The sequence below is a fragment of the Liolophura sinensis genome, chromosome 6 (genome assembly GCF_032854445.1).
Source record: "Liolophura sinensis isolate JHLJ2023 chromosome 6, CUHK_Ljap_v2, whole genome shotgun sequence".
In the NCBI taxonomy this organism is placed as follows: Eukaryota; Metazoa; Mollusca; class Polyplacophora; order Chitonida; family Chitonidae; genus Liolophura; species Liolophura sinensis.
In genome coordinates this window covers 29,551,820-29,564,319 of record NC_088300.1, presented here as the reverse complement: position 1 = coordinate 29,564,319, position 12,500 = coordinate 29,551,820, and the positions used below count along the sequence as shown (strand labels likewise).

The window sequence follows — 12,500 nt, the reverse complement described above, 5'->3', positions numbered from 1 at the left end:
AGAGGGGACACCTTGTGTTATTGGCGTACAAGTCTCTCACACTTGTAAAAGTGACAAGTTTTACGAATAAAACGCTGACAATGAACTGCTTGACTTATTCGATCCTTTCTCAAACTTTCCAATTTCTATCCGAGCTGAAATCTCGTGTGCATTTCCTTTTCTTTTAAAACCAAGTTGACCACACAAGGCTCATGTATCTGATCTGGTGTTTAACGCCTTATTCACTATTATTTCACCTGTTCAGTGTATTATTCTGGGTTAAAAATTGCGTAAACCAAGTGAGTTTTTCGACGGATCTGTTCAGGTATATTGTGGATGGGTATTGGATTAAAACTGCCGACCAGATAGATGGGGACTCTCACAGTAATTTTGGCCATGACTTTTAAGCTGATGTTCTCTGAGTTAAATGGTAACATTTCACTCATTCACCGCAAAATGGTAGGCCTAAATCCTGACTTAAACCCCAGACGACTTGCGTGGGAAAAGGTATTCCACTAGGGTTTAACATTTGGCAAAGGAATATTTCCATCATACAACGACGGCCATGCCCATTTATGGGTGGAGAAAGAGTCCGGACTAAACAACCAACTTGAGCCAAGAATGATAGTTATCATCACACTCTAAAATAGTTCAGTTATACGATGGCGGTCAGATTTCGTGGTCACACTTCTTCAGGCGCGAAAGTAAGTAAATACTAAATGCTTATACACTTTAGAAAAACTAGAGAAACGTTGACCTTGGAAAGTCCATGTATGCAGAAGGTAGCGCAAGTCGGTCTGATTAAGCACGGGTACAAAGTCTTCTTCGAACATGAGCCCTTTTTGTCTTTATTTTTCCGTTCTTTTTTTGCAGTTAGACTTGCTCAAGCGTTCACTTGTACGTGTGCGTTTTACCAATTGGTTTGACAAGGTCCCTAGTGCAGAAATCTGTCCATACGGACATACGTAGCTCTGTTTATACATTTATTTGACTGGTTTTTTAGGCCATACTCATGAATACTTCACTTTTGAGGAAACTTTGATTTACGTTCTTATGGTGAAACCAGATACAATACTTTGACAGAAACAAAGGAGTGGAACATGGTTTGCATCCTCGGAGACACAGCAGACAAATCTTTCCACAAGCACATGAACACCTCCATCATGAAGACCGGGGGGAACCCACGACCATCCACTGGCTAGAACGCTAACTACTCTGTCACGGGGGGAGGGGGGGGGGGGGGGGGGGGGGTTCATGCATGTATGTATGTATGTATGTGCTGTGTATCTGTGTGTTGTCTTTTACGTCGTATTTAACAAGTTTTCAGTCATATGACGACAAGGCGTCATTATGTGTGTGGGAGTGCGATTCCATGCCGCCAAAGTACTGCCCACTGAAGTGTCATGCCGAAGACACAAGACATGACATTGTACCGACACCAGGCCAGCGTGTCCTCTTACCTTGCTCTAACATCTCAGTGCTGAGTGCCAAGCGAAGGAAAAATAAAGTAACATCTTTGAAGTATTTGGACATCCCCTCGACATGTTTAAGGTAAATCCTTGTACATTCATTTGAGAGACTTATGCTCATGCCTCCAAGTAACCTTATCCAACATGAAATGAATGAATGAATGAATGACTAATTATGGTTTAACACCACATCGGCAATATTTCAGCCGTATCGTGGCGACTTATCCAACATGGAGGTCAACGCATGAAATGTATGGGACATTAAGGCCCTTCTGAAAGAAAACACTCACATGTAGTCTTTGATGCATGTAATTATTAAGTACTATTTCAATCGTAGATAAAAGGTCAATAGCACATAAATGACTACACAATGTATATACCCAGGCCACTGTTGTGTAATGCTGTATCTATACACGTGTTAAACTGCGATACAACAACAGCCATCATTGCCACATATACAACCGTATATATAATATATTGCCTGGGATGATACAAGTAGACTGTATGGTCGCCATGTAAGGGGCACAGGGTAACCACATGAAAACCACATGGTGACCGCGATTACTGAGGTATAGCACTGAGGCGCTTTATACACATATACAAAGTATGTACATGTCTAGATATTTACAAAATAGCACACAGTATGGCAGATTCTAGAAAATGTGAACATGCCAGGAACAACAACACGAACATATTTCACCTCCTTAAACAATGTCATATAAAAAGACACTGAACAGGACTTCAAAATGCTTTATGCTTTCTTCCCAACTTTCTTCTCCCCTCCTAGCCCCCCCCCCCCCCCCCCACCAAAAAAATTGTCTGGCTTCCTGGCAAGGTAAAAAGTGGTATACATGACAGTAAATAGTGTTGTTATGAACAAGTAACGACAAAATTATACGCAAACTTGAAAGGTAAGACTTAGTCTATGCATACTTTTTATGTAAAGAGAATACTAAATGTACATATACAATTTAACATTTAAGATTCCTGACCTATATAAATGACAGTCCTTCTTTCATTATAGAACATATTGTATTTGAAAACTTTACAAGTAATAGAAACCTAAAGAAATTTCAAGGACATAATAAAACTGTAGTGAATTACATTCCGTCATATAAAGCCAAATTGGTATTTCACGACTCTCACGAGTCGACGCAGGTTTGCACAAGACAAGGTGAAGGCTCTCGCGAGCTAATGCGGTATTTGTCATCTGGCATCATGCCCTATTAAATTTCCATAAGCGACAGTGTTAACATTTAGTGCTGTAATTCCTTCCCAAACAATTCCCTGCCCAATAAGCACGGGTGCATAGCTTTCCCAGCTTGAGAAAAAGCAGCCATAAAATCTTGACATTGGTTGATCATCAAAATCTGGACCTTACTATGCTGTAAGATGGGTTGGAAGTCACATGACCATCCTTTCGTGTCTAAAACAAAATTACTTCTCAATGTTAAAGCATTGACGAAAAGGTCACTTCTCGCCACTTCGCCAGCGATCAGAAAGGACTAGATGTATCAAATAACGCCTCGAAAGCTCTGCAGAAGTACTCAAACTATCTGGAAAGCTGACAATTATACAAATCCAACAGATACAAGATGGCTGACAGCGATTCCGAAACAGGCACTTTTGTAAGCAATAACGTTGGGAGAACCGTTTTCTTCACCCACGCCATTTGTTACTAAGATCACATGGTCTCTAGCTTCCAAAGTAGAAGTGCTAACAGTGTACGGATTCAACATGATTGTGTTTGATGCCTCAGTGGTGCCGTTATCAGCTACTGTTAAATCACGTCTTTTAACCGCGTTCGTAACATTCTTCTTGCAGCGCATGTGCCGCATGTGCATCAAGTATTGATAGAAACATAAGTTCAGACAGAGATTTTATATATTCTTACATCTCCTCCTGCCTCATCAGCGTGACCCCACTGACCATGGCGTTGTTCTTGATTTTAATATAAAATTTGCCAGTGGTGTAAAGCAAACATTGGGTTGCTAGTGGTGGCAGTGATGTAAAGCGAACGTAAACCAGATGTGAACTCGTGTGACTCCTGAAACGCCCATTCAGCTTTTTGTACAGCAAAGAAAAAAGGAAGCAATTTGGACAAGTACCTCTATGCACTATTGGACATCGTCTTTATACAGCTGAAGTAGGAGTTTGAAACCCTATATCCATTGTCGTTTCTGTGATGTATTGGCTCTAAATATATACATATAGTTTCTGTTGGAGAATATCATAATCGCCAATATCAAAAACGAAAGAATTATTTGCTATATTTTATTACCCGGTACCCAAATACCAACTGATTCTTTCTAAACATCATTGTTAGAACTTTCCACAGCCTATTGGCTAGTTTTCACACAAAAATATAAATCAATAAAATGCACAATGACAGTGAATTTGAATGATTCAGTCCTTCTACTACAGATTGTATACCAAGCTACACGTACACATCAAGAAGATTTAGCCTGATTGCTAATCAGGTACAAAATCAAGGATGTACCTTCTGATTGCTACACCTGTAAATGCAATTTATAATTTCTCTTGCATATGCGAATGCATTGAAATCGATGTATATCTTATGTTGGAAATTCCAAATGATCCAATAAAAAAATGATCCAAAAGAAGTCTTTTTCATCTTGTTTTCATTTACAAAAGCCATAGTCCTCAAAGGTTTGGAGAGATAATGTCTTGTCTTAGACTGATAGTAAATTTATCAAGAACAATAACCCAGGCTACATGTCATGTATAAGCAGCATTTCATAACAAATCAACAGAAGGTGATGTAATATTTAATGAATTGGTGAAGGTAGCTATGTGATAGAGCACACTTACAATATGATTGTCACATTTAGCTTCTTCCTTTCATTTTTTCTTCCCTGTTTGTTCTAGTGAAGTACACTGGCACTCTGAATCTCCTGTTGTGTGTTAGTTTGTTTATTCAGATCTATACCGTCATCTTTCTGTATGTCTATAACCACTGGATTCACATGGACTGGTTGGCAGCATATTGCTCAGGATAAAATTAAGATGCCAACAAAATGTCCCTGACTTGCACTAAATGTATGTTAGGTTAAATAAATTGTAAATGGTATAAATTCCACCATGTATTTCTAACAGTAAAGTAAACTGGGGTATCTATTTTCTGTAACAAAAATGAAAGAAATAAAAAAAAAACATACACGCCTTGTCAATGTTATCATAAAAAGTCACACATACATATGAAGAAAGTTTTACCTGACGCCCTTAGGTCTGTTTGTAAGACTTTGCTCGACATAAAGCCACTGACGAACATTCTAGTCAGTACATGGTCAGATTATCACGTACCAGAAGCATGATGGAAACCGACAGATCCATGTCTGGATAGTTGTTGACATGGTTGATGCTTCTGTTTGTCACTGATCCATATCTCACATGTCGATTATGAAAAACAAATTTATCCATGAATTCATGTCACTCTACCACATGACAGCAACCTTAACTCAGAGTAGTTGTATGTTGTTTTCGGAGAAAATGTGTTCTATTTTACTGTTATCTTTTAGCAGCAGACAGATAAAAATACGGAAAAAAATCTTTCATTGAATATGAAAATGACCCAGGCTTTAACGCTAACTTCATGTATTTCATCCTGTAATACGGGTCCAAGGAGCATGTACATGTAAGAGATAGCAGTACTAGATCTCAAGACACAGACAAAAAACATGAGAAGCACAAGTCTGATTTGTGATAAATACAATGTAGCTGCATATGCCTTTGTAGACTGGCTAATGTAGGCTCCTCTGAGCTCTTTGGTGTACTCTCTCTCACCAGTACATGCATATGTACATTTACAAATCAGAGTAGAAATTTGGCTATTAGCTTGTCACCAGCTGTTAAAAGTAACAAAAAAAAAAAAAAATGTGCTAAAATCATTCCTGTTAAATATGCATTTCATTCATGGCTGCTGATGCACTCAGGTACCCATAGCTGCCACGGCTTCCGGGACCACCATGGTATGAAAACTGCTCAAAGTAAGGCATCTCCGATTCTTCGGCGATGGAATCCAGTGTTCCTGAGTGTGCTGACAGGCCGTCTGGTGGGGTTAACTCTACAGGCTCGCGGGCAAACTCTTCTGGGATATACTTTGTGTCAGCTGCATCCTTCACGTCAGGCTTCCAGGGTGGTTCAAGCTTCAAATAAACAACCACACAGTTAAAGAAATCTGGGAATGATATGGAGTCATCTGAAATAATTTTAGAGTGCTTAGAGGGGGCAGGGGTGGTTGATGGTATAAGTCATTTCATATTGTTCATGACTGCATATCATGATCAGCAGGTCAGCCAGAAATGTGAAAGAGAGTGTCCAAACATTTTGTTACAGCAGAGTGTCCAGATTTCATTTTCTCCTATCTCCTCTGTGTTAAAAATGCTGAAAAAAAACGGTGTCCAAATAGCACCAGTTTTCTGTTTCACCCGTCCAGGATGGGTAGCTGGCTAACCCTGTGATCATGATGGTATCTCTGTGTAATGTAAATCTTCAACCACCAGTGCACTTTTTTAAGTGGAATGTATGTATACAATTCTTATGAAAATGACATTAAAAATAATTTGTTTGTATCACCTAAGATGCAAAGTTCACAAAACTATGCACATTATTTCTCTACACCCCACAGTTTTCTCAGAATGTTTCAAAATACTGGCTGCAGAGGTGGTTGAAAAGGTTGAAGAATTAAGTTAGCAAGCCAGATCCAAAACCGACACACATGTATGGCGAAACAGTCTGAAAATGCAAACAAACCTTGGATGCAACAGTATGATGAACAAGCAGTGAAACTGAATGAGGTTCACTGTGTAAAGGAATGAGGCTGACTGTTTAAAGGAACGAGGCTTACTGTGTAAAGGAATGCAGTTTACTGTGTAAAGGAATGGGGCTGACTGTGTAAAGGAATGAGGCTTACTGTGTAAAGGAATGAGGTTTACCGTGTGAAAGAATGAGGTTTATCCAGAAGAATATTGTTCTGATCACAATACCTCCCTGCCAATCACATGTTATGTTTGTCTCAGTATAGTTATTGCCTGGATTAAATTTTACTATTTTGCTTTTCTATTGCATATGTGAGTATATTCCTTGAACTGCTTCGCTGGAACAGGGCGTCCAAGACACCATACATCACATCTCACTGCAGTTAAAAAACACCAGAATGATCCATGCTTGATCTGTCTTCTAATGTCTTCAGGCTTTCAAGCAAGCAGTATTATTAAAGAAATTGCCAGCATTTATATTAAATCTCGGGCATAATCAGATTCCAAACTGAAACTACTGAGACTAGAGGACGACGCTGAAATGGTCGCAAGAACATCTGCATAGTAGGAACTTTTTTTAGAGGATTCTTCTGCATGTGTTCTAAGAAAAAAATCAAAGAAAAGAATCAAAGCTAATCTGCAAGGGTTAATTGGTGCCAAATCCCTTTTGTTTGGTTGTCAAATAGATTAACTACACATACATAGCAGGCATGCCATGAGAAAATCACAGAATGTAAACACAGGTATAGCCAAAGGCTCGGTTATGGTGCATCTGGAAGATATCTGTCACAACATGCTCCTGGTCCAACATTCTTAGCAACATATGGCAAATAAAAACATCACCATACGTCACTATGTAGTATTGCAACAACTTAGTTAACTTAGCATGGAATTAACCAAAAGTTGTAGACAACTTGGAAGACAATTACTCATATACAACTCAACCCTTTCCACCACTAAAGCACTTTTTCTGTGGAATTCATGCATACAATTATTACAAAAATGACCCAATAAAAATGCTTTAGTTTGTCATTAAAGTTGCAAGCTTCATAAAAGTGTGCACACCCCAAAGTTCTCTCAGGACCAGAAATATTGGTCGCCGAGGGGGTTGAAAATGTTGAAGAATTAGGGTACGCATACACTTAATTTACCAATGAGCTTACATGCTAGCTTGAAGTCAGATCGTCTTTTCAGGGCTCTACAGAGATTCCTCTACCCATAGATCTGATCACTGCCTTATCCATATACATGTCAGTGAAAAACTCCTTTAGTCTAACATTAAACACTAATAAGATCAGTAATTACTGTATTTCACCTAAAATTTGGAATACAAAAATGAACTTTGAGCAGCACATGAAGGCCTTAAAAAGACATTTTTGATACCAACACCTACATTTTCTTATAACTAATTAACAAAACTTCAGTGGGTCAATGAGTTGTCCTAAACATACATGCAGCAGTGTCAAGCAACCATATTCTTGAATTATTGTTCAAATTCGACCTTAAACCCCATAAAATTTTCTGATAATAAATCTGTCTTATAAAATTCAGAGCAGAAATGGTAAGGCTGAATTTCCCATCATGAGTTGTACACAATTCCTCAGCTTATTTCCACATGGCTTGGGGTTTATCAGATTGTTGCCTCAATAGTCACAAAGACACCAATGTACATGTATACACCAATCAATGTTAGAGAGACATATGCACCTTAACTTTATAAGCTCCATCAAATTAAGCAGTTGTGTTGATATAGTGTTAAAGACATAAAAAAAAAAAAAAAGTATAGTCTTGCCTCTAGGATCTATTTTCACTAGGCTTCTGTGCTGGTGGGTAGGGACAAAAACAAAAGCACAACTTCACTTCGTGATTTCTATGAGAGTCAGACTTCGTTTTATTTTACAATAAAGACAATCTGGCGAGACAACATAACAGTTAATACCTCCTGCGTAGATAGGTCTCTAATAGCCTAAAACTAAGCATATTTACTACTGGTTTACTCATCAACATACAACGGTGTACAGGTGGTCTACCTTTATACCAGGGAGGACAGGTAAAATGGGTCCTATAAACTGTTGGTAACAAGTGATAAATCAATTCTAAAGACAATAATAATTATAATATAATAATAATAATAATGATAACAATAAATACTAAAATGATGCATACAATATTAATACCTGTACATAGCCCGTTGACTAATAACTAGCTGTAACATTATATACTACAAGTTCATTAAATAAACTGTACCTGTACATGTATGTGTGTAGATATATATATATATATATATATATATATATATATATATATCTTATACAAAGTAAGATCACAAAAACTTCGAAGTGCATTCAAGGGACACAACTGAGTAAAATTCGAGATAAAAGATAAAGTTGAATCACTTGCTATAATGATACAAAAAGTGACTTGTACATATTATAGCATATCCCAGGATAGCAGTTCGGTAAAATAGTCAGTGCATGCACACATATACGTAGAATTCATTGAGGAAAATTACATTACAAATTCAAATAATTTGGTTCACCAGCACCATACCCAGTGCCCACATCCCAAACCAAATCTGACATATACATTTCTGTTAGTATAAAGTAAACTACATGCAGATATACATGTATAATTGGATTTGTCATGTATTTAAATGTCACATGCAGTTATGATACAAAGCTGCAGGAAGCACCCAACTTCTCCGGCGGAATTTTTCACATCATCTACATGTTTGTGAGGCACTAAGATTGGTGATGGCAATGCACTATATTTCAACTGGTTGTGCACAATGATATATTCACAAGCGCCAAATCACAGGAACAATGTGGCCTTCAACCCAAATGAAATGCACGAGATATTGTACAATTTCAGTTGAATGTTAAATTATATGATTGACAAATGTGTTTATAAAGTGTTAAAAGTTTAAATAAATTTAAACTGAAAAACCACCATTTTAATTTATGCGATCTTTTTATGTTTTCCTTTTTTTTTTCAAACGCTTTCTGATTGCATTACTGTCTTTAACAGGAAAATTTGCTCAGACAGTCAACACTTCACATTATATCATTTTTCAGGTTTTACACATTATTTGTATACCTTCTTGATGGCAATGAATAAAGATTCACTCTGCCCATCAAACAAAAATTTGTGTGGCATAACCAGTACACAAGACATGAGTGCATGCAGTAGCCATAACGGAACAAAGACAAAGGCAATGCTGCTGTATGGATTCACCAAACAAATCCACATACAGAAATACTGTATCAACTATTTACACATCAAATTTATATCCCATTGACAAAACAATACGATGATCAATGATCCGAACGGGTAAGTTAGGAGTTTATACCAGTCGACGTGAAAAGCAGATACGTGCTCAAAATGCTTGACAGGAGTAAAGTATATATTAAAAGTGGTGGTCTTTAATGTTATTTGACTTGAACATTAAAGACATCTGTTTTTTGTGTAAGTACTTTTTAGATGTTCATTTTGTATACTATCACATATGCATTACACATGTACAACTATATCACTTCAGAGCTACATATACCTCTTTCAGGTTTACCCATGACAACCCCCCCCCCCCCCCCTCAAATAACAAAGTGACATTGCATCAACAGTGGTCTTACATGTAACATTTGGGTCAAGCCACTAAATGTAAAGCTATCATCTACAGTTTTGCCTCATACTAAAGCCATTTCTTTTTTACTCATTTTCATTCATCCAGTGCATTTTCATTCAACCTAGGCAGCACGGAGAAAAATAAACTATATTATCCACAGCTTTACCCACAGTTACACAACTGAAAAGCAATACCTGAATTACACTGCTCTTAATAAATCAAATTTGGCCAAACATGCATGTAAATGTATGTTTCAAAACCATGAACATATTTTACTCAGAAGTTTTCTGTGTTTCTATGCTTAAGGTCACTTTAAATCATCCTCTCTTGAGCATTCAAATTCAACTGAAATCAAACTCTGAGAAGCCAACACTATTTTTGTCAAAAGCCAAAACCTCTCTGAGTCAAAGTGTCCTTGAATTTTCGTTTCACTGCAAAGACCCTATTCCAATTAGTTACACAGCACTTCAGGACATTTTTAAGAAACTTTCACCAAAACCAGTGCTCTCTTAAACAGACCTGTAAGAAAAACACCATATGCAACAGGCACCATCAAATGGACATGTCTAAACAGGCGCCTTGGCAACAGAGACAAGCAGTTGTGAAGCAACCACGAATTAGAGTCCACCACCAGATACAGAAACACTTCTTACTACCACACTACTGTGCACCAGACATAACATGCATTGTCGTTGTTCCCGTGGACATATGCCAATGGTTCTCTAATTCGTTTGCACGGTTCACGAAATTACCTACGTGTAAAAATTTGCAGTTCTCTCATGGGTGAACTACCCAAGATGTCTTAGTCCATAAAGCTTGAATGTTCTTTGTTTTCACACCATCCAACTTGACTTTCACCAACTGACAACTGGCTTGATCCAACAAAATCACTGAGCCCATAACAAAACTGCAATCTTCTGTGCGACATGGTAAGAAAATCAATCCTGGGTAATCCCCCTGAACACACTGCTAAAAAAAACTGGCCTGATCACACTACATAGCTGAACATTATGGGTCACTCACAATGGGTATTGGCCAATAGTCCTGCTTTAAAAGCCACTTCCCCTGTATTTCACATTCTTTGGATTGAGCACACAGTTTTCAGTCACATTCACACACTCTGAGAATAAAATCTGAAGCACTTGTGAGCATGTAGCATGTAGAGCAGACAAGTTGTTACCAGACATTCTGCTGTTGCTGCTGCTGATGTTGTTGTTGTTGTAGTGCAGATCACACTAGAGACTATTAGAGGGAAGCTGGGTGCTGGCGCTCTGACTGATCTAGACACAGCCTGGCTTGTGTAGTTAGCTATCATCCTCTACGGCTTCCGGTACACTAGTCATGGACCAGGTGGAGTCATAGCTGGCCTGAGACGTTCCCGCTAGACATTTTGAGCTGCCGTGGTACGAGAACTGTTCGAAGTGTGGCAGATTTGTCTCCATGCCTTCGTCGATAACTTCCAAGGGGTGGTGCTGATCCGGTGGCGTCAACTCGACCGGCTCACCGGTGAACATTTGGTCGAAGTAGCGAGTGTCAGTCTCCGAGGTGACCTGGGGCTTGAACGGAGGCGGTATCTACGGGAGGTTAAAGCAGGATGCAATAAGAGTTAAAGAAAGCAAAAGAACAGAAAGCAACTAGTGTCAAAAACATAAGGTCTGCTTCTGGTTTAACCACAGGACTAACGTATTTGACATAAAATTTAAAACTTGGCTAAGTTTCTCATGATGTCCAGTCATGAGCATTCTATGGATAGGAAGAAAGTTTTGAAGTTTGTTAGGAAGGTAGGTGTAAAATCCTACTGAAAAAGGTGAGTCTCATCGTTCCAAAAATATTTCATGACCTTTTTTGACTCTAAAAATGTATTTTTTTTTTCAGATGAATTTTAGAGTAAATACAGTAGTTTGCAATTTTTCACCAAAGACACCCAACACCAGCAGAACAGAATTTTTGATGGGAGTATGATGTTGAGAGTTGCATAATGAAGGAATGGTACAACTGTTTCTGATGAACTGGTTGTTTTTTTGGTGAAGGAAATACACTAGGGGTTCACATTGTGTTCTTGCCATAGCACGGATTTATAACAGGGCTCAAAAGTGTGACAAAAAAAGTTTTGAAGGCCCTAATACCTGATGTTTTCCAGACCATTCAGTTTAAGTAGCAACATTCAGACGGGGATTAACACATACTATTTTGATAGCTTGTTATCAGCCCATTTTGCACATATCACAATAAAATATATAACATACAAAAATCAAGTATTTTCAAAAATACTTTTTCAACGTCATGGAAACGTTTCAATACTTCAAGTACTTTCAAGAATTTCAAGGAAGCACTGAGAAGATTGTAAATCTAACTTAACGTGTACACAAATCCGCCTTTATAGAAGTAAATCTCTAACAAGACATTACTTGCCGGCATCCATTATAGCTCTAAACAAAACATCACTTGATAGGTACATGTAGGTGCTTGATCTTATCACAAGATGACATTAAAGGAGTGCTATCATTAATTTCAGCTGAACATATTTTTAAAAAAGGTTATACTTCTTGTCCCATGCTTGTTCATTTTCCAATGAAATTTTGTGTTATTTGCATTGGCAGTACAAGCAGCCATTCTGTTCTAGATGTCATTATGAATGAAAAAAAGGTCAAC

The 12,500-nt window shown here is 38.0% G+C and overlaps 1 protein-coding gene across 5 annotated transcripts in view; it reads right to left on the bottom strand.

Moving 5' to 3' along the window:
* Positions 1 to 3,708: 3,708 nt before the first annotated feature.
* LOC135468460 (RAC-gamma serine/threonine-protein kinase-like) overlaps positions 3,709 to 12,500 on the bottom strand; it is a 43,442-nt gene continuing 34,650 nt past the window's right edge. For 4 of the 5 annotated variants that reach the window (XM_064746734.1, XM_064746733.1, XM_064746735.1 and 1 more), the window contains exon 12: positions 9,272 to 11,422. In XM_064746734.1, the coding sequence (XP_064602804.1) occupies positions 11,153 to 11,422 (270 nt within the window). In that variant the 3' untranslated portion in view covers positions 9,272 to 11,152. Of the gene's footprint in view, positions 5,615 to 9,271; positions 11,423 to 12,500 lie in introns of those variants that run through there. The other variant, XM_064746732.1, reaches the window with a different exon arrangement.